General features: G+C 46.2%; 1 protein-coding gene across 4 annotated transcripts in view; it reads right to left on the bottom strand.

Annotated features, from left to right (window-relative positions):
- DUS2 (dihydrouridine synthase 2) overlaps positions 1-23313 on the bottom strand; it is a 46224-nt gene that overhangs the window by 5854 nt on the left and 17057 nt on the right. For 3 of the 4 annotated variants that reach the window (XM_008702423.2, XM_040633487.1, XM_008702424.2), the window contains exons 3-11: positions 20150-20195; positions 17476-17588; positions 16188-16231; positions 14985-15045; positions 11013-11060; positions 5241-5306; positions 4987-5057; positions 2724-2810; positions 1239-1407 (exon numbers count right to left, since the gene is read on the bottom strand). In XM_008702423.2, the coding sequence (XP_008700645.1) occupies positions 1239-1407; positions 2724-2810; positions 4987-5057; positions 5241-5306; positions 11013-11060; positions 14985-15045; positions 16188-16231; positions 17476-17588; positions 20150-20195 (705 nt within the window). The remainder of the gene's footprint in view (positions 1-1238; positions 1408-2723; positions 2811-4986; positions 5058-5240; positions 5307-11012; positions 11061-14984; positions 15046-16187; positions 16232-17475; positions 17589-20149; positions 20196-23313) is intronic. The other variant, XM_040633488.1, reaches the window with a different exon arrangement.

The following is a 23313-nucleotide window of genomic DNA, read 5'->3' as shown; positions in this document are numbered from 1 at the left end:
AACAGCTCTTGAGGAGCTGCCAAGGGACAGACTGAGTAGGAATGATAACATCACCTTTTACCCAGTGAGCAGTGTTGAGCATATCTTCTCTGCCACAGACATGCCAGCCAGCTGCAAGAGCAAGACAGGTGGCCTGGGCTAAGGCAAGCCCCCCTTGTCTCTGGCTGACCCAGGGTACTGGAGAGCCTGGTAGTCACNNNNAACAGGACACCTGAAACCCAGGGGATGAGGGCTGTAGCATCAAGCAGAGGAGGCCCTAGGACAGAAACTCTGCTCATCTCTGGACAGAAGCCTCAGGGCCTCCTACCATCCCAGGCTGCACAGTCCTGGGGATACCACATGCCATGGTGCCACAACGCCACAGGCATGGCCACGGCCTAAAGAGGGTATGGGCAGTCTGAGGATGTCAGGAGCTCCTGACCCACCCAGGAGGGTATGAGCCCTGGTATTGAAGAGGATGAGGGCTAGACTCTCTGCTCAGGCCCAACTCACTGAAGAATTAGAAGTCCGCTGACTATCTCTGCCTGCAGACATGTACAGCTACTCAGAGTCTCTCAGAATTCTAGGATTGTGACAAAGGGATAGCACAGGTGAACTGGTCAAAAAGTTCCTCTAGAGGGAAATGCCTCTGGCACTAAAATCAAGCTCTCAATGAGAGGAAAAGGCTAGTCTCTAAGGAGAGGGTTAAAGTTAGGCTAGTCCCTAAGTCAGAGATTAAGGGGGTCTGGGAATTAGCAAGAAAAGAGTTTTAGAAGTGATTGTGACTTATGGCCAGAGAGAAGTCTCTACAGAGATAATCTGTTCTCAACAACAGTTACAGTGGCTCCCCCTGGCTGAGGCCGCTCAGGTGCCAACCCTTTGGCATGGGTGTCTTCAGTGACACAGATCTCACTGTCACTGTGCATGCATGTATGTGTGTATGTGTGTGTCGGGGGGTGGTATGAGTGAGAAAGAGAAAGGCCCCCATGTTTGGGCTCTGGCAGCATCCTGAATCCAGGGGTCCTTACTATGACCCCCACGCATGGGAAGCTTTAAAAGGAGGTAATGGTAGGGGCATGCATCCCCGGACACTCTCTTCACATTGCAGTCAGGGAGACCCAACACTACATTACAAGAACTAAAAAGAAAAGGAGAGGAACAACAGGGCTGCTGGTGGCTGGGGGCTCACCCAAGGCACTTTTTGCAGGAATGTGGCAGACAGTGAGAAATGTTTCTTTTGAAAAAGTGCATAGACGTACATATCGGATGTACTTCTGCATGACCTCCTCCAGGGGTCGCAGACCCTCCTTGAGAAAGATGGATGGGTTCCACATGGCGGCTCGGGCCACCATCACCGAAGAGGCTGCCGTGGCTTGTCGAAAGTCCTCTATGTCCAAATACTTTTGGATGTGGTCGTGGGATCCTCCACTGAAAGGCAACAGGGGAGTGAGGAGTGTCCCCATCCTTATGCCAGCATTTTCATAAAAAGGCAACTCCCAGAGCTGCTACTCATTAACTATGTAGTTTTGGCCAAATCCTTCAGCTCTGAGCACTTCGGGAGACTGGAGGTCATAACACACACCCCACTTTGGGGTCAGGAACACCAAGTGCAATAACGCAGAGAAACAGCCTGAACCAGGCCTAGGACGCAACAGGTTGGTCTCCCAGAGATTCTACCTTCCTTCCTCCTCATCCTAAAGCCAGCCCAAATCTGAAAACATGGGTCTGTAAGTGGATGCTGGGATCACAGGAAAACCCCCAGCCGGGGGCACCATATACCTACTAATGGCTGGGTCAAAAACCACAGACACAGTGGTGATTATGAGAGGAAGGAAGGAGGCCCAGTTTGCTTGCAATTTCCCTTCCTGTTACCCTGAGGCCCCAAGGGCCCCCTTGGAAACTGCTCTGTTTGTATCCATTCCGTTAGGAGTTGGGTGACAGCCTCAATCCAGAGACAGCGTTGTATGTATTGTGGGGAAGACCCTCAGGGGGCAGCAGCAGCAACAGGACCCAGGCTCTTGAGTAGCCCTACCCTCTCCAAGCCACTCCAACAACTCCTTGGCCTAGCGACAACCGGGACCTGGCTAACACCCCCAACCTTAGCTCCCTCCCACTTCCCACCAGTCGGGCATGCCTTTTGTCAGGGTTTCCAGGCTTTGGAATTTCTCTGTTGCCATCCTGCTCTCAGGCTCTGTGCCATCCTAAGGTGCAAGGCTACGCTGGACTCCGGACTGGCCCACACAGCCAGCTCCCCAGGGCCAACTGGACACTGTCTTACTACTAAGCCTCTGGGCTGGTTATTGGTACCTCGCAACTACCTGTCTTGGCTCCTGGTCCTGTAGCTGCCCGGAATGCTTTGGACTATGACCTGCCTTATGCCCCCATCTCTGCACACTCTGGCTTGGGACTCCTCACCCTACACCCTGAACACCTAACTCTGGGCGTGACATCACTTTCCCCTGGGCCTGCTTCAGCGGCCACCTTCTCACTCTCCCAGTCCCCTGAACACTCCTCACCTCACCCCAGCCATCAGAATGCTCTGCCTGCTGCACACCTACATCAGCCACTCACCAGAGGCCAGGGGACAAAACAGATACTTTTCAGCCTCATACCCAACCTCATTTTCTTGTCCCACCTTTTTTTCCTTTTTTAATGCTATCTCAATCCATTTTTTGTATGCCAGCTCAAATCCCTCAGAGTGAGGTGGAGCATAAAACAGTAAATGATGAAGAAGGGAGGCTTACTTGGCTATGACAGGAATGGAGAGGGTTTCAGCAATGGCTTTGATGGCTTCACAGCTGACAGGGTGCTGAGGTCGTTCCTCCCGCTTCCTTGGAAATAAAGAAAAAAGATGGGGCTGAGGGCTGAGCCCATGTCACAGTTCGAACGGGTTTACCTTATCCAAACCCTCCTGTCCTCACGGCCATGAAGGACAGGGTTCTGGGCTGCAGAGGATGTCTCCATGACCTCTCTTGCAAGGGTCAGGAACAGCATTAGGCCCTGCTGGGAAGGCAAGTCCAGCTCTTGTAGGCCTGCAGGTGAGGCAGGGCTGCAGAGGGCTGGTGTGGGTGGCCTGGCTCCCAAGGTCACACCGCCTTTCCCTGGCTTCCCCTCACCTCTGCCAGAGATGAGGGACAGCGCTATAAGAATGCTGCCCCTACTGTCCCGGTCCTGCCCTCCCTACGAGACAGGGAACAGCTGCTGCCCTCAGACTGGCCACTCCCACACAGCTGCCTATGTTGAGGCCAAGTTGGGCAGCTGATCCTGGGGAGAGGCACCTGGCACAGGGTAGACCCAACAGCCAGGACAGGCCACAGATCATGGCTGTCACAACGAGCCCCAGGGAGGCAGGACCACAACCTGGGGCCCCTCCTTCCAAGGTCAACTGCAAGAAGTTCTTATGCATGAGTGAGTCTTAGGGATACTGAAGTGAGCCCTGATCTAAGTTGTGCTCAGGAACGAGCAAAAGAGATGGTCGACCAGACAGCCCTTGCTCAGGTCTTGCCTGGGCCCATCCCTTCCGGTACACTACTCAACAAACGGGTCAGGGGCCACAGGGCCTCAGAAGGCCTGTCAACCCATCCTCCACCTCTACCTCCCCACACCCCCAGCAGCCAGTCTAGTCCTTCCTCAACAGCTTTGATGGCCAGAAGGCCCCTCTTTAAACTCACCCAAATCTGTCTTCCTGGTGTTTCCAACTACTGGCAAAAAGGAACAGCTATATTTATTCAGAGAATACCATATGCCAGGCACTGGGCCAAGGCTATATATTCACGATCTCATAAAAGCCTCAAGACAACCCTATAAAGCAGAAATTATCTTAATTACCAAATGAGGAATGGGGTGCCCAGAGAGGTTAAGTGATTTGTCCAAAGATCCACAGCCAACAAGTAGCAGAGCTGGGAGCCCAAACCAGGCAGCCTGAGCCTGCTGTGGCAGGGAGGAGCACATGTGTACATGTGTGTGGCCTTTCACTGCCCCCTACTGGCTTCAACTCGCAGCTCTGCTTTTCTCTTGTACATGTTATGGGTTCACTTGTCAGAAATGCAGCAAAAAGTGGGCTGTTCCTACAAGACCCCTGAGCCCAAAAGGAACAACACTCAGAGAAGAGAGGTCACTCTGGCCAAAGTCTGTTGACCTGGGATGTACAAAAGCACATCATGGTCACGGGGAGCAAGTCTGCTTGGGAAACCAAAAGTAGCCGTCAGCAACATGTCAGCTCCCAGAAGAGAGCACATTAGCTCTCACATTAGATAGAAGGGCTGTTTCAAGTAGTCACTGTGACAGCTGGCAGTCCAACAAGGGCAGACAAAAAAGACGGTGCCTTTAAAAGAACAGCCATCTGCTTGGGGTCATTTGAGGGAAAAGCCATTGCTCAACGTAGTGGAAAGAAAATGAGATTCAGAGTCAGAGTTCTAATTCCACCACTTCCTGGCTGCATGGTACAATTCTGAACCTATCACTCAATCTCTACCATTTACACATCCTGAGTGTACAGGCGTTTCTCCTTCCTCTTGTGTCTTTAAATTCAGTCTTCTTCTCCTTCTGTCTTTAAACTCATCGCAGTGTCTACCACCAGTAGGTGTTCAGTGAATGAAACAAAGAATGCCAGGCTATAAAGGGTTTGACTGCCCTCAGGACTTATAGGATGTCAAAGAGCTAGGCAGAGGTAGGCTGCATATGCAGAAGTAAAGTTGGCTGTCACCTGGGCTCTGGCGAAGCATTGTTAAGATGACTGAGGACGGGGCGCCTGGGTGGCTCAGTCTGTTAAACGTCTGCCTTCAGCTCAGGTCATGATCCCAGGGCCCTGGGACAGAGCTCCGAGTTGGGCCCCCTGCTCAGCGGGGAGTCTGCTTCTCCCTCTCCCTCTGTTCTCCACCCCCTGCTCATGCTCTCTCTTGTTATCTCTCTGTCTCTCTCAAATAAATAAAATCTTTAAAAAAAAAAAAATGGCTGAGGACCTCCCTGCAAGTCAGTCACTAGATAGGCAGATAGGCAACCACTCACCTCCCATGAACTGTGACGGCAGCGATGCCAGTCCTCTCTATCCGCTTCACAAGGCTCAAGGTATCTTCCAGCTGAGGAAGAGGACAGCCCAGGGGGGTTACTGAAGCTACTGAGGGAACAGCTGTCAGATCCCAAAGTGGGTTCAGCCCCACTACTTCCTCCAAACCTAATTCAGCTCCTTGAGAAGCATTCATCATCCCCCATTCAACATCCCCAGAGAAAATGGACCTTGAAATTTAACACATCATCCTTACCGATGGCAGGATGCGTATCTTGCAGGTCACAGGTCTGCGTGTCCCTTTAACAAGAGTGCTGAGGATCTGCAGACAGGAAAACACAAACTATTCTGGAAAAACCACCACACTGCTCGTACTAATTAACTGTGCTAAAGACCCGTGCATCACTGCGGCATGGACAAATCTGTGTTCACGCAGGCATCCTTCCTTTCCTATGCCAGCACCCCAGCACCAGAAGCCCCTTGCCTGGTACTCTGTGGTGTAGATATACTTGGTAAATGAATGAATGAATGGATCTGCATGCATGCCTACATAATACACAGTAATCCTTTGCCAGGCAAACACCAGAATCATCTGGAGAGCTTAAGAAATACACAGTCTTAGATTCCACCTCTACTTCCTAAATGGGTTTTTAGGGGCAGGGCTCAGGAATGTATGTTTTCAAAAGGCTCCCAGACATAAAAAATGAGGAAATCCTACCATTTGCAAAAAACATGGATGGATCTTGAAGGCATTATGCTAAGTAAAATATGTCAGAAAAAAACACATACAGTATGATCTCACTTATATGTGGAATCTTATAAAAAGCTCCTGAAAAAGAAATCAGATTTATGGTTACCAGAGGTGTTGGGAAGGGAAATTGGAGAAAGGTGGTCAAAAGGCACAAACTTCCAGTTAAGTACTAGGGATGTAATGTACAACAGAATGCCTGCAGCCAACACAGCTGTATATCCAGGAAAGTTGTTAAGAGAGTAGATCTTTTTTTTTAAGATTTTATTTATTCATGAAAGAGAGAAAGAGAGAGAGGCAGAGGCAGAGGGAGAAGCAGGCTCCCTGCAAGGCAGGGAGCCGGATGCAGGGCTCGATCCTAGGACCCTGGGATCATGACCTGAGCCGAAGGCAGACGCTTAACCAACAGCCACCCAGGCGCCCTTAAGAGAGTAGATATTAAGAGTTCTCATGACGAAGACAAAGTTTGTTTTGTTTTTATCCTTAGAATATAGTTGACACACAAGTGACATTAGTTTCAGAAGAGTTTCTTAATTTTCATTTTATTGTATCTATATGAGATGGTGGATACAGAATACAGTTAAGCTTACTGTGGTAACCACTTCATAATATACGTAAATCAAACCATCATGCTTGTATGCCTTAAACTTACAGAGTGATGTATGTAAATTTTGCAGTAAAACTAGAAATCTTTTCAATTTTTAAAAAAGGTTCAGCTTGGGGCACCTGAGTGGCTCAGTTGGTTAAGCGTCTGCCTTCAGCTCAGGTCATGATCTCAGGGTCCTGGGATCGAGTCACACATTGGGCTCCCTGCTCAACGGGGAGCCTGCTTCTCCTTCTCCCTCTACCTCTCGCCCCTGCTTGTGTGCACATGCGCACGCGTGCTCTCAAATAAGTAAAATCTTTTAAAAAATAATTTTTAAAAAAGGTTCAGCTTAATACCCTCCCTCCTCAACTTGATTCTGAGGCCTCTTCCTGGTTGAGAAGACATGGCCGACACCTTCTTTCCTGCTTGAAGGCAATGTTCCCTGAGTGCTGTTCCAGGATCTGCCATGTGAGGGAGCCAGGGAGGTTGTACAGGTCCTGCCTGGGCCCTGTCCTTATGAGCCTCTCTCTCTTTTTTCTTTATGTGCCTCTCTCTAGGTGAACTGGATACACAGAAGTGAAACTGGCAAAGGAAAAGACAACATATTCAACACATTAAAAAGTGTTAATTTGCACAGTAACTGCAAAGGACTTCAAAGAAAGATGAAGTCATACAGGAAAGAGATCATACATGAATCAGAGATCAATGTACATGCAGATGACAATGAACGTCTGTCCCATTGCTATATTCTTTCCTTGTCAAAAATTTCAGGCTAGGGGCACATGGCTGGCTTAGTTGTACAGCATCCGACTCCTGATCTTGAGGTCATGAGTTCAAACCCCACACTGTGTATAGAGATTACTTTAAAATAATAATTAAAATAATTAAAAATTTTTTTTATTTAAAAATAACTTTTAAAAATTAAAAAAAAATACAGGCTAGGCAAGCTGGAGGGAAGGTGATCCCAAGAGACCTCTACCAAGAATTGGATTGCCAGCAGAGCACAGGGGATACCCAGGCCACTGCTCTCAGTCTTGGTTCTAGACAAGTGGGGGCAGCAGAGAGCCAGATTGTAAGAGCCAGTCAAGGAGGGCTTTCTCTCAGGCCCAAGCTGAGACAAACCTCCCCAGAAGACATCAGACAAAGAGGCTACGCTGACAAGACAGGCAGACAGATCATGGGCAAGAGAGGGCCGGCCTACTGGCCTAAGCACAAATGTCAGGGACTGGCAGGAAGGAAAAGTCCCCAGATGCCGCCCCAGGAGGCAGACTGGGCCTGTGGTCCTACGGTCACTTTGGCAAGCCTTAAGGGGGCAACTACCCTTTAAGAGGCAGGGGGACTGCCAGATCACTGAGATACACAATAAACATTCTCCATCTGGTCCTATCCTTCAGGCGGACAGTACGATCTCTGGAAAGTTCCTTTGCTAGTGCTGACTTAGAATCCCCTGATGTTTGGTGACTGAGGCAACGTCAGCTGGTTTGATCCAGTTCTGTTTTGCAGAACTTCCTTTGCCGTATTTCATCCAAGTAGCTCTAAGCACTTTCTTTGGTATTTCTGTTCATTTCATGTGCGTGTTCAGAATCAGGAAGGAAATTAGTAATCAAAATCCCCAGCCACCTGCAAGGGTCACAGTAAGGGGACTGGGTGAATAGAGACAGCTTCTGGCTAGGCCCTAGCATGAAACCCTGCTGGACTCAACTCTCCCAGATTCAAGTCACAACTCCTATCTGTGGTGTGAAAGTCTGCGGGGGAGAAGGACCTGAGGTAAGCTCCTAACACAGATAACACAGCATATCCACCCACAGGCAGGCTCGTCTCCCCAGATCTAGCAGCTGCCTCAGGAAAAGCAGACTCTTAGCTCCCCTGGTTGTTGCAGAATGGGTAGAAAGGAGGATGGGAGAGCATAGGCTTAGGAATCACTGGGAACTGAATTCAAGTCCTAACCCGGCCAATTGTTAGTTATAGCCCAATTGTACTGTGCACAGGGGAATGTCCTGGGCAGCCAGGGACACCCAGGAAATCTTGGGCAGGGGTGAAATAGAGGCCTTTACTAACCTAGAGTCTAAAACTGAGGTTCTTAATCTAGGGAGGATACATCGGAGTTACCTAGGAAGCTTTTTCAAAAGACGAGTTAATACTCCTTCCCAGCCCCTATCCACTCCAAGGATATACAGAAATCTCAAAAGATAGAATCTTTTATTATTATTATTATTATTATTATTGTAATAAAACAGATATAACGAAACTCCCCATTTTAACCATTTCTAAGTGTGTAATTCAGTGGCATTAATTACATTCTCAATGTTATACAACCGTCACCATTACCTAGTTCCAAAATTTATCATCACCCCCAAGTATCTTTATTTTGAAAAAACTCTGCAGGTAGTCCTGAAATGCTCCCACAGACAGAACCGTGGACCTAAAACGCCAGCCTGGAAGAACCCACAAAGTTCCCACCCAGGTCCCCCAGCCTGCCAGCAAAGTTTGAACCTGTATCTAATCCAGCCCACTATTCTTGGGTCCCATCTGGCTTTGCTGTGGAAGCCTGCGACCTCCCCTCCAGGAGGCAACCCCCTCCACGAGTCCAACCCAGCCCATCCAACCACCCCACCAAACGGAAAAGGAATGAAATGAACTGAGCAGCAGAACTCTTGAAATGTGCCTTATCCAAAGATGGGCCGTGGAGAAGACAGAGCTAACAGTATGGGAGGAAGAAGCCAGGAGGCTGGAGGACAGGACAACAAAAATGTCTGCGTGCACAGGTTGTGAAGACAAACCACCCCACCTGGGGCCCTCTCCCCTAAGTGTGGTGATGAATTTAACATCCACAGTTGTCCAAATCCACTCCATCCTGCACAGAGGTGTCTGACTGGAGGTTCCTAAGTCCAGATGTCTACTGACCTGTAGCGAGACACTTATAAACTACACCGGGGCACCTTTAAACTGAGATACCATCAAGAGGGGGCAACTGATACGGGGGTGAGGGTCACAAGACCACGGCTCTGGCCTCTGGCTCCGCCTGCTGCTTATTTGCTACATAATCTTTAGCAAATTACTTTTATCTATGCTTTAGTTTTACTATTCTTGACACATAACAAATCCCTCCCCTGTCTACTTCAAGGAGTTTGAGGAACAAATTGAATATATATACATACATATATAAGCACATTATATATAATAGTAATATATATGATAATTACATACAATATATAATAATATATATAATGTGCCCATATATATCTGTACCTATCTGCACATGGGAAAAATGGAAAGGCACCAAGCCCATCAACACACTGGTCTTCCAATATCACAAAGACAGTGGGGCTGGAGGAACGTATACGGTCGAGCTGCTGACACAGCAGCCAGCACAAATAATGGCAGCTTTTATTGGTGGTGGCTTATTCCGAGTTGCTCTAGCCTATGGGAGGCACCAGGAGGCTTAAAGCCCAGACAGGAAAGTGGGAGTGGAGAACAAAAGCAAAGGAACTAAGAGGAGCAACAAGGAGAGAGCTGATGGACTGAGAAAGAAGTAAAAGGTATATATGGTGTGGCAGAAAATGTCACCCCTACAGGCCCTGGCAGCTCACAACACTGGGTCGCAAATGCCAACCTGTCTGTAAGGTCTCATAAACCTGGCCTTCGGAATCACCAAGGGAAGGGGACCAGAGGTGACCAAGTTCAGCTTGCCTCACATGACACTGGCCTGACAGCTCTCAAAGGCTGGTGGTAGACTCTACCAGTAGAGAGGGGACCCGCTGCTGCTCTCAGCAAGCCCCTGAGAGGGCATCCCCACCCGCAACACCACTGAGTCTATCCACAATCCATTGGTAGCCTGGCGTATGCGCCCATGATCTTCTAGGAAGGGAGACAGGCCATACACAGGAGGCTCTAAATGACTCCTCAAGGCCCCAGCTTTCAGTTGTCATGTCCCTAAGCCCTGGGCTTTTGAGGAACTCCAAGGCTGCTGTACGCTCACTCAGGGGTTCCCAAACCTGGCTGCATGTCATAGCCACTGGGAAGCCTTTCAAAAATTTTCCAGACTCCAGGGGCACCTGGCTGACTCAGTCAGTAGAGCATGTGACTCTAGATCTCAGGGTCATGAGTTCAAGCCTCATGGTGGGCACAGAGCTTACTTTAAAAAAGGTGGGGGATGCCTGGGTGGTGCAGTTAGTTAAGCAACCAATTCTTGGTTTCAGTTCAGGTTGTAATCTCAGAATTGTGAGATCAAGCCCCATGTTGCTCTGCGTTCAGCAGGGAGTCTGCTTCAGATTCTCTCTCTCCCTCCCTCTGCCCCTCCTGCTCGTGTGCTCTCTTTCTCTTAAATAAATAAATCTTTTTTTTTTTTAAGATTTTATTTATTTATTTGAAAGAGACAGCACAAGTGGGGTGAGGGTCAGAGGGAGAAGCAGACTCCCTGCCAAGCAGGGAGCCCGATGTGGGACTCGATCCTGGAGCTCCGGGATCATGACCTGAGCCAAAGGCAGACGCCTAACACCTGAGCCACCCAGACACCCCTCAAATAAATAAATCTTAAAAAAAAAAAAAAAAAAAATTCCAGACTCCAGGTGGAAGAAGTGAATAACTGACTCACTAAATCTTGTGGGGGGGAAGTGAGGGTGCGTGTGTGATCCAAACAACGTTAGTTCACAGGCATCCTTAAGGACCTCTGTTTTCACTCCTGCTGGACTTACCTTCTCAATCTTGTCAGGGTCTGACAGCAGAGCAGCTCCCATTCCTCCCTAAGGAAAAGCACACAGAGGGTCTTCTTACAGCTGGAGGAGGGTGGTGCCTCCCCATGGTATGGCAATGTGGTGTGGCAAGCTGGCACCACCCCAGCACTTACAGCCAAGAGACCAAGGATCACTGGCAATCGGCACTTCCAGTCAAGTAGGAAGCAGCAGCATCCAGGCCCGTAATGTCAGGGATCAGAGTCTGATGAATTCTGAAAGTCATCACTCTGATCCTCTTAGCAAAATCCACAGATCTACAAGTGGGTTCCACAAAAATTGTTTCTCATGAGTGCCCATTCCCTACCCAGGGTCTCAGAGTCTTAATAAACTAAACCCCACAATATGGCAAGCCCTTAAGAAAGCAATGAATCATTCTCCCTTTGGAATGAGATCCAATGCACCTTTGTCCTATCCTCCCAACACTTGTTTTGATACCATCACTGCCAGCAAAGCCACTTAGAGGAACATAACCTGCAAATCTTGTCCAGGCTCTTCTTCCCTGCCAGGAACAATGCTCCAGGCCAACGTCAAGCTCTAGCAAAAGCCCCAGCTAACGGAAACCAACAACCCGAGGAGCCACTTAAATCTTGACATTAACAACAGCAGTTGACTCTTGATGGTGGCATTACTGATGATTGGTCTTTCTTTATACACAAGTTCTGGACGATGGTATGAATTACTTTAATTATCAGAAAAGGGGAGGACCTTTCCAAAGCTGAACCCGTTAAAAAACAAGGTAAAGGGAAAAAAACAAATCCAATAAATAAATCCCTTGTCAGTATATAGACTGTATGCTCAGGATGTGCTGAGAACTTTGAAGTTCACTTATTACAGTTTAATTTCATATTTAAGGATGACAGATCAGAATCAGAGAACCCTGAGCCACCGCAGACTCGGCCAGCCTGAGCCTCCATTTCAGAGGAGACTGGGAAGGGCAGAGGACCTACCAGCCCTGGCCTACCCTGGCTACAGACAGAAACCACAGAAGCCTAAGGAAGCCCTGGCCACTCACCCCAGCTCCGTCCATCCACCTCACACACAATCACAGCCCTTCCTTGTGGAATCACAGGATCTAAAATCCAGCCCTTCCACAACAATGGCTTTGTCAATTAGTATTTCCTTCCTTCCTTTCCATTTAACTGATTTATTTGCTTTTTTGAATACATAACACATTAAAAATTTTAAAGGTTCAAAAGGGTAAAAAGTAAGAACTCTCCTTCCCTGAGAAATGGAAAACTTTTCAAATTTATACTTTTCATAAGGCTTCAATTTTTGAACCATGAAAAGAGAATGGCTCTTCAGGTGGTATGCGCTGGTGGAGCGTACTGGTAGGTATCTGTGCCGACTGATCAGGGCCAGTGCCGTGCCAGATGTTAGCTATTTTGAGAAGCGCCCCTACACTGGGAATTCACTCCTTACGCTAAACCAAATAAAAACTTGGTTTCCTTCCCCAGGGAAGACCAGTGCCACTAGTTTCTTGCGTGTCTTTCCAAATATATTCTATGAAGAAAAATGTAAACATACATAAATATTCTTTCCCCATCCCTCATAGATAAATGGTGGTATACCATATCTAATTTGGCTCTTTGCTTTTCCATTCCACAATGTATCAAGGAGATTATGCCAATACTTTAAACTCTGCTCCTTACATATCTCAGAAGCACAAAGGAATAATTAGAAGACACAAAACAAGGTCCCAAGTTTTCAACTCCTCATAGACAATTTCAAACCTCCATAATTCCTTGAAGTAGATGTCTACAAGGCCCTGTGGTTTTCAAGCATTCAAAGAGCCCTTCCCTCAAATAATCTTTTGCCTCTTGGCCTAAAGCCAAAGTCCCCAAGCCACGTAACTCCAGGGAGCAGAGTGGCTGGCTCTGGGGGATTTAGGGGGAATCTGCTACGTCTACACTGCATACCCTGATCGCACAGCCTGTGATAAGGTTCCCAGCGACAGCCCCACAGGACTTCCTCTGGTGCCTCACATGCAGCCAACCCCAAGCTGTCCTTGTTATCTGCCCCACACATGCTTTTCCTCCAGCAGCCCCAATCACGTTGAGGACATACTGTCCTCCTAGCTACTGGTCTTTCATCCCTCTACCCCAAACACTCACCCCCACCTCCCCACACCCAGTCCAATCAACTGCCAGCCAAGTCCTATCAAATACTGCTCCAGCTTCACTTCTCCTCTCTCCATCCCCAGTCTCCACTATGGACCCAGGACACTAATTTCCTGAATCTGTGTCCCTACCCCAAGGCCATTTCCACTCAGATCTACCAGACATGGCTTTCAAATGAGTATTTCTAAGTATTTCTATCACAGAATATATATGGAAAGACAGACAAGAAACTAGTAACACTGGTTTCCCCTGGGGAAGGAAACTAAGTTTCTGATGACATGGCTTCTCTGTTTCAAAAGGTCAGAAATATAAATCCAAATTCAGCTAATCTGGTCCTAACCAAGATTTTTAATCCTGTGCTCCTCTGCTTCCTCTTTGTCTTCTACTCCCCAACTGTCTGGTCAAATCAAGGTTCTCTGCCTCTACCTCATGTTGGTCTCTCCAGGCCCCTGCTTGTGCAACTCCCTCGGCCTGCAGGGTCCCAGATCTCCTCATCAAGGACCTCGTTTCCCTAGAAAATACTCAGTTTAAGGGCTGCCTTTCCACTTCTTTCTCTAAGCAGCCCTAGCACTCTGCTCTCATCTTCTGATATGACAACGGGCACTCATGTATTGCATCCTCTATTTTTTCAAATGTACATCTCGGTTTTATTCATGAAAAAACAAAGCCCTGTTCTCATTTTTTTTTCTTTTAAGATTTACATCATTACTTACTCAGGCATTAGTGCTTTGTGTGTGTTTATTTAGGCATGTATATATATGTAAATAAAATTTTTCCTAAACCATTTACAGGTATGTTACACTGTATCATAGCCCTTTACAATTAAATATTTGTGTGTATCTTCTAAGTTGAGATATTCTTGGGGCACCTGATTGGCTCAGTCAGTGGAGTGTGCGACTCTGATCTCAGGGTTGTGAGTTCAAGCCCCACACTGGGTGGGGCTTAAAAATTATTAAAAATAAAATATTTTAAAAATAAAATAAAATGGGATCAAGCCCCACATTGGGCTCCATGCTCAGCAGGGAATCCGCTTGAGATTATCCTCTCCCTCTCCCTCTCCCCTTCTCCACATGCACTCTTTCTCACTCTCTCTTTAAAATAAATAGATAAGTCTTTAAAAAAAAAATCTTTAGGGGCACCCACGTGGCTCAGTTGATTAAACATCCGACTCTTGATTTCGGCTCAGGTCATGATCTCAGGGTTGTGAGATCGGTCCCACACTGGGCTCCGTGCTGGGCGTGGAGACTGCTTGGGATTCTCTCTCTCTCTCTGCCACCCCCCAACCTGCTCTCACTCTTTCTCTAAAAAAAATTAAAAATCTAAAAAATAAAATCTTCATTTTAAGATTATTTATTTATTTTTGCGAGAGAGAAACAGAGAGAGAGAGGGAGAGAAGGCACACGCAAGCACGGGTGCAGGGGTGGGGGGGATGGGGCACAGAGGGAGAAGCAGACTCCCTGCAGAGCAGGAAGCCCAGTGTGGGGCTTGATCCCAGAACCCTGGGATCATGACCTGAGCTGAAGGCAGATGCCTAATTGACTGAGCCACCCAGGTGCCCCTAAAAAAATAAAATCTTTAAAAAAAAAAAAAAATAGATATTCTTACAAAACCACAGAAGAGTTATCGACTTCAAAAACTTATACTGATACAATATTTTTAGCTAATCTGCTATGGTCCATAGTCCAATTTTGCTAGTTGACCCTTTTGAGCATGTTCTCCATCTAGTACAGGATCTAGTCCACAGTCAGGTAACATCTTCTTAGTTGCCTTTACTCTGTGCCCTGTATTTGTAAGGCATATAAAGCAATCAGTTTACCTTGGTGGAATACTCTTTTGGACAGCCCATGTTTACATCAATACCAGCCACATCATTTTCCCTGGGAAAACATGAAGTAGAAAAGAAATAAATTTGGAGTCAAAGGCATGGATCTGTGCTCATGAACCTCTTACCATGTCCCTGGCCCTATTAAACATAGAAACCCTCAGTGACAGAAGGTGAAAAAACTGGTCTCTGAAAGGTACAACTGCCTTCCCTGAGCAGAGTTCAAGAGGAAGAGCATATAGTACTCAAACATCTACAAAGGGCTAGTTGTAGAGGACTTTGCTACTTGGGAATTAGATCAGATAATCCAAATGCTGAGTGACAGCCACACCGAACTTGATCCCAGAGTTCCAGTTCTGACTGGGGTAGTGAAAGCCATTTGTCAACGCACAGAAGCGACATGAGTACAAGAGCCCCTTCTCAGAGCACTGGTTCTAGCAGAAATTGCAGGACTGCCTTTGTTTGCTGGGCTACACAAGTTGGCTTACTCCAAACAATTTTCAGATGTGGAACGGACCCTTAGCTCATCTTCTGGTGTGTATATAGTTAACAGTCTGTAGTTAATGCCTGAGTTCCTTCTCAGCGCTATTGTAATTAATAGGTAACACTAATCACTCACTACACATCACATATTGTGAAGACATTTACGTGCATTATCTCACTTACCGTCACTTATAATGCCAGAGGTAGGTAGTACTATTGGTCTCATTTCATAGATAAGTAAACTAAGTTCTCTTAGTTGAAGTATGGTTAAAGTATGTAAGGTCACTCAGCAAGCAGCAACCCAGAATTCCAACCCAGGTCTGTCTAACTCCAAAGCCCATCTCCTTACCCACAGTACTCTCCTGCCTTCATTAATTTAGGCAGCAATAACCCTTATCTACACTTCAGGAGACTCAAACCTTAGGGCTCATAGTCATAAGAATCCCTGGAAAGGGAGTTTCATGAATAAACACTAAAAAATAGTCTCCTGAACGGAGGTTATCTGGGATCTGAGTACATGGTACACATGAGTTCCAGGCCAGCCCTCAGATGCCAAAAACAGAGAAAAAAACAAACAAACCAGACACCCCTAACCTGGAAAGAAAAGATAGACAGCTAAGAGACAAAGGTGGTTGCCTCCAAGGTCACCAGAAGTAATAAAGCTTCACAGCCCACGGGAGAGGCAAAGGCAGTCCCAAAGACAGAAGAACTTACACAAGTCTGGCCACAGCAAGGGCTCGCTCTGCATCTGAAGTCCCCTGGGAACAAAAGAGGCTCCATCAACCATCACCCCTGACACAGGTATACATGCACAGATGTGCAAATACAGCTACACACACCACATACGTGTGCGCACATGCACACACACTTCGGCAAGTAAAGTCTGGCTGGCATTCTCTTAAACAGCCAGCCCGCTGAAATAGCTCACTGCTGGAGGTAAAAATTGGACTGGAAGGCCTAGAAAATGCCCTCAATGCTGTGATTACTTTCTAACATACAAAAAAGTTGACAAAATTATATACCGAACATTTCATTCATATACTCTCCACTTACATTCTATAATTAATAGTTTGCTATATTTGCTTTACCATATGTTTACCCGTTGTTATTACCAATTTTTTTTAAAGATTTTATTTATTTATTCGACAGAGAGAGAGACAGCCAGCGAGAGAGGGAACACAAGCAGGGGGAGTGGAAGAGGAAGAAGCAGGCTCCCAGCGGAGGAGCCTGATGTGGGGCTCGATCCCATAACGCCAGGATCACGCCCTGAGCCGAAGGCAGACGCTTAACCGCTGTGCCACCCAGGTGCCCCTAATTTTTTAAAAACCATGCAGAACCTATTTCTGAAAAAGCACCAAGAAATTCCTAAAGTGAGAGAAGAGTGCTATGGAGTCATTACAAGCACAACATAAATTAACTGCTCTTGAGGAAACCTAATTTTCTTTCTACGGGAAATATATACAGACTATACAAAAATAAAGAACATGAACTGATTTTTTACCCCCTAGAATTGGGGGGTAAAAAATATGTAAGTTGTGCCAAACAGGCAATTCCTACAACTAAGGAAATTATATTTGACACTGAAGGCATGTAATAGTGACATAGCTTGATTTCCTTAAACTGTCTCTGACAGTGTAAACACTCATGAACAAATCTTTGAAAAACATGAAAGCCTGGGCGCATGGGTGGCTCAGTCGGTTGGGCATCTGCCTTTGGCTCGGGTCGTGATCCCAGCATCCTGGCACTGAGCCCTGTATCAGGATCCCTGATTGGCGGGGAGCCTGCTTTTCCCTTTCCCTCTGCCTGCCACTCCCCCTGCTTGTGCTCTCTGTCAAGTAAATAAATAAAATCTTAAAAAGAAAGAAAGAAAGAAAGAAAGAAAGAAAGAAAGAAAAGAAAAACATTAAAGCAGAGTCTCAGGAAACCACCACTATGCAATGCAGCCCAGGCATTTAAGGATGAGTAACCCCTGGGAGGGCGCTCAGGCCCTGGGATCTCATACCATCTGGAAGACAACCTTGCTCTGTTCTCTTTCGCAGGTGCGGAAGACGACTCGGTCATCAGGGGCAACAAAGTCCACTGTGCTGAGCACCTCTGCAAGAAAACACAAACACACTGGGCCATTCAATGAAGAAGCAAGTTCAACCTAGCCTAATCCCTGGAAGAAAACACAGCAAAAATATCACTTTGCAGGGGAAAAAGGATGCTGGAAGTAACAATTCTTCAAAGAAACCGGTGTGCACATGGAGGCTTCTGAGATGCGGGTGATGGTCTAGTCCCTGACTTAGGTGATGGTAGTTACATGCTGGTGCCTTTACAGTTATTTGTTATACCGCGTGCTTGTGTTTTATGCACTTCCCTGGTGTAGTGTTTACGTTTTGTAATTTTTAAAACGCTGAAAAAAATGTACATACATGGAACCTTGTCTGTGTTTCAGATTTGGCCCAGATTTTCCCAGATGTCACTCTGAAGTTCAGTAAAGTTGTTGTTTCTTAATTATTTACCATGTGCTAGGTACTGCAAGTGGAGATTCACTCTATTACAGTCAACCCTCATTATGTGTACTTACGTACTTGCAAATTTGCCTGCTTGCTAAAATGTATCTGTAACCCCCAAATCAATACTCATGGCATTTTCAAGGTCATTCACAGACATACACAGAACTATAAAAAGTCAGTCACCTGATGCATGCACCCCCAGCTGAGGTCAAACAAGGCAAGGCTCTACCTTCCTGTTTCAGCTCTCACACTATAAAGAAGCGTCCTTATGGTGGTATATATAATGCTACATTTTTTTGCATTTGTGGGCCTTTTGTTGCTCTCGCTGTTGAAAATGGCCCCGAGCACAGAGCCGAAGTGCTATCCAGTGCTCCTAAGCACAAGAGGCTGTGAGGTGCCCTCTGGAGAAAACCCATGTTAAATGACCTTTGTTCAAATATGAAATTAAAGTACTACTGGCTGTGAGTTCAATGTTTAAATAGAAATACACAGAAAACAGGTTGTGCACTGACCTGTTAGTGAAAATGTGGTGACCAGAGGCCCGCAGCAACCTAATCCCATATTTCCCCTAAGAGCGATGGTTCAGTATTTGCTAATTTGGCGTTCGAAGCAACTTTATAGAACATAACTATCGCAAATAACAAGAATTTCATATGTTCTTCATAATAAAGCTCTACAGTAGGTACTACCATTATTACCTTTCAAAGATGACTGCCACATGAAAGAAATCCAACATGGCAGAGGGGAGACGATTCCTACCCTGTGCGTTTATTTTGAGAAATAAATGAGACCTTTAATACACGTAAAGCACTTGCATAAATGGAAGCTGTTATTATCAACCCAGCACTAAACAGATTAGAAGGTGAAGAAGGTAGGGGCGCCTGGGTGGCTCAGTTGTTAAGCGTCTGCCTTCAGCTCAGGGCGTGATCCCAGGGTTCTGGGATCGAGCCGCGCATCAGGCTCCTCCGCTGGGAGCCTGCTTCTTCCTCTCCCACTCTCCCTGCTTGTGCTCCCTCTCTCGCTGGCTGTCTGTTAAATAAATAAATAAAATCTTAAAAAAAAAAAAGGAAGGCAAAGAAGGTAGGGTCCAAGTGGTGACATGTTGGGAGAGGCAACGGAAGTGAATTCCAGCAGCACAGGCTCATGACTGGCAGGAGGAAGTCTGAGAGGAGAACCACAAAGACCTTCTGTGCTTACACTACAGTTTTATTTATAACAGCAAAATACTGGGAACATTAAGGCACTGATGAAATGATGAAATCAATTCTGACATAGTTATCTATAGATATCAACATGGGACAAGGTCCTAGTAAAAAAAAAGTAAGGGGCAAAACATGCAGTGCATGATCCCAAGGGAGGGCATATACAGAAACAGCCTCTGTTTTTATACGCACGCTCTACTAAATGTGGTAAAAAAATATATACATTATTCCTCTTAGTGACTACCTCTTCAAATGTGAGATTAATGGGGTTTTTCATCTTCTAGCTTATATGGGTTTGTAAAAATGAAATTTCCATACCGAAAAAATATAAATCTGAAACGATTAAATACAAAATGGAGTCATAACTTCTAGTGAACTGATATTAAGATTTCACAAATGTGTATACATTTCAAAAACCTCAAACAATACCACAACACTAATCAAAACAGAATCAGCCTCATCAATAAAGCACAAGCAAAACCACAATTTAGCACAACCACTTCTGTTTGCAAAGTACTTACATGTACCTTATCTTATTTGATTCTCATTCCAACCCTATGATTTAAGTAAAGCAGGAGTTTTGATTTTCATTTTACAGCTGAAGAAATGGGAGGCAGAGAAGTCATATGACTTGCTCAAAGTCACACAGTGAGCGAGTGGCAGAGACAGGAACAATGCTGAAGCCATCCTGACCCCAAAGCTTTTAGCGCCTCTTCTCTGCTATGAAACCTGTCAATTTCTAAGCCAGCAAGCCTCTGGGTGGAAGGTATTCTTGGCCTATTTCACATCTGGGTCTTTGTCAGAGTCTCTGGAGAGTAGTAACTGTTGTCAAGGGAGTACATGATCCACAAAATTACACAGCCAGGCAAGGAGCACATTGGAAGGACACTGTCACCCCAGGCAAGGGCAGGGGTAGCTAGTGCTGCTTGGGCCTGACCAGGCGCACACGCAATCCTGGGACCAGAACTGCACTCACCATTGACAACTCTCTTGCACTGAAGCATCTTGAGGTCAATCAGCTCCTGTGGAGAAATCAGAGGGCACCTGTCAGTGCTGGTCATGTAGGTATTGGGTACAGGCGGAGGGACCATCACTGAGGGTCACTAATGGCGGAATCACTTGGCCTGTCACCCTACTACTAACAACAAATCATGGCTTTTGGGGAATGTAGTAGTGCTGACCTCCCCGTCTAAGCATGGCAAGCAGGAGTCTGAGTGAGCTACCCTCGATCAGCTGTTCTTCCCAGGGACCTTGGAGATGCTGGGGGCCTAGAAAGGGTGAGGCACTCAGGGAGCCAGAGACAAGACAAAAGCCCAGATTATGGATACCTGGATACTTTCCTCACCTAGTAGTCTCAGTTCCAGTCCATCCCCTCAAAGAACCTCCTACCTCACCCCTACACAAACAGCAGACAGCAATGGGCTCCCAGGAAATGTCCAAGGACAAAAGGGGGACCAGCGAATAAAAGCAGAGAGGAAGATTTGAGATAAATTCTATAAAGATTTTTATTTATTTATTTATTTATTTTTTAATTTTAATTTTTTTTTTTTTTTGAGAGAGAGAGATAAGGAGAGAAAGCATGAGCGAGGGGCAGGGCAGGGGTGGGCAGGGGGAGAGAGAAAAGCAGGTTCTGCAAGGCTGGATCCCAGGACCTCGGGATCAAGACCCAAGCCGAAGGCAAATGCTCAACTGACTGAGCTACCCAGGTGTCCCGAGATCAATTCTAAAACTCCTGTCCAACATGGATCACACTGTGGAAACAAAAGGGGCCAGCTCTTGAGCACTGGACATTTTCAAACAGACTCAGGAAGGAAAGGAGAAAGAGGTTTCTTCAAAATCGGGATCATGAAAATGAAGAGAAAGCGCCTGTCTCCTGAAGGACTGAGATTCTCTACCTCTTGCTAGGAGACAACTGTTCTTCTTTGTTCAGTGATCATTTCAGTAAACGTGTAAGATAAATCACAAGAGCCAGGTACCTGCCACACTATCCAGAAGCTCAGGCCCAGGGGTTCTGCAGGTCCAGAAAAATATAGGAAGAAACTCTGCCCCCTGGTACTCATCCGATACTGACTACCTATGAGCCTCAGCAAGTCCCAACTCCAGCCAGGTGGGCACAATAGCCTTTGCTCCCTCAGAGGAGCATGTAGGGCTAAAGTGGCCAAAGGGCACCGATGGCATCCATTGGGCTCCCCCTCACATACTCATCATCCACGTTAATACAGACTGTAGGTGTTTCTGTGGTTATTTCTTCCGTGTTGCATTTAGGTCATCACGTATCTGATGTCCACCAGGCCTGGCCAAACAAATCACCACCCCCAAGCAGTTACAGATACACGGTTGGCACTTAAGCCCCAAGAATCTGTGTGGTGTCCCAAGGGATGGACACAGCCCAACACAGAGCCCTTGCAGGCAGTGATCTTAGTTGCAGGGCCAGGCAAAAAGGCAAGTGGACAAGTGGGCAGCACTGAGTGGCCTGTGCTCATAAAAAGGCTCTGCAGCCAGGCTGAACTTCGCTGGAAATGAGCAGGGTAAAGCAAGGCAGCCCTTGCTGGGGTCCCCAGCCCTGCCAGCGGTAACTCGTCCTCCTCGGGATGCCCAAACCCACCTCTCTTCAAATGCCAGTTATAAATACCCCTGTCATATCTTTACCATTAGACTCTGAATCCCCTGAGGAGGATCCTGCGTCCACACAGAGGTAGGCTTTGAAGACTCAGGCCAGGCAGCCTGAGCCCCACGAGAAGTTAAGGCAAAATGGCCCTTGAAATGTCTTATTCTCTTTTCAGTCTCTCCACCGCACCAAAAAAGCCTTTGGGGCCTGGATACTGTCTCATTCATCTTCCAATCATTAGCATCTAGCACGTTGCGAGGGCTCATGAAACATCTGTCAGAGCCTCTTCACGACCTTGCACGCAACAGATGTTCAACTGTTTAAGTGGAGAAATTAAACTGTCACCAATAAAACCACAAGTGTGTCTGCTCACCCACACACCCTCAACACCACTGTTCATCAATTTTATTCATTTCAGGGGCGCCTGGGTGGCTCACCCATTAAGCGTCTGCCTTCAGCTCAGGTCATGATCCCAGGGTCCTGGGATTGAGCCTCGCATCGCATCGGGCTCCCTGCTCAGCGGGGAGCCTGCTTCTCCCTCTCCCGCTCCCTGTGCTTGTGTTCCCTCTCTCTCTCACTCTCTCCCTCTGTCAAATAAAGAAAAATAAATAATAAATCTTTTTAAAAAATTTATTCATTTCAGTTAGTTGTGGGGATAAAATGGGACCTCATGTTTTTTTTCACTGTATGTCCTTAATTAATGAAAACATTGTTTTTCCAAGTGATAGAGTTTACAATCCGTGCGTCTTCATAGCAAACTGCCTTTTACATCTATACAAGTTGTAGGAAAAAGTCTACTCTTTGTCAAATTGGATGTTGAGTTTTTCCGTCTTACTTATCACAAATACTTTTCTTCTATCACTACTACTTCCTCAGTTTGGTGTTTTTTTTTTTAAGCTACACCCTATTTTTTTTCTAATTGAAGTATAGTTGACATATAATATTATGTTACTTTCAGGTGTACAACGCAGTGATTCAACAATTCTCTACATTATGAAAAGCTCACCACGAGTTTAGTTCCCATTTGTCAGCACACACAGTTATTACATTATTATTGACTATATTCCCTGTGTTGTATTTTTCAACCCCATGACTTATTTACATTATAACTAGAAGTCTGTACCTCTTAATCCCCTTCACCTACTTCACCCATCCCCCAACCTCTGGGAGTGGGAGACTACTCTAACTTTGCCATGAAGAGTGCCTTCTACTTTCTAAATATATCTCCATTATATAGTTAAGAATATAATCTTAATTGTTTTTTTCTTTTTAAAACTAATTTAGATTTTAACTTACCTGAAAATTAAGGCCATTTGTAAGTCATTTTTTTCTTCAAATGACTACCCAATTTTCCATGCCCAATGTGGGGCTTGAACTCAAAACCCTGAGATCAAGAGTCACATGCTCTCCCAACTAAGCCTGCCAGGCACCCCACAACATTTAATTTTAAAATGCCTTAGGGGCACCTGGGTGGCTCAGTCAGTTGAGCATCCAACTCTTGATCTCAGCTCAGGTCTTGATCTCTGCGTCAT

This window comes from Ursus maritimus, unplaced genomic scaffold (genome assembly GCF_017311325.1).
Source record: "Ursus maritimus isolate PB19 unplaced genomic scaffold, ASM1731132v1 scaffold_19, whole genome shotgun sequence".
Lineage (NCBI taxonomy): Eukaryota > Metazoa > Chordata > Mammalia > Carnivora > Ursidae > Ursus > Ursus maritimus.
This window is presented reverse-complemented; position numbering and strand designations above follow the sequence as displayed.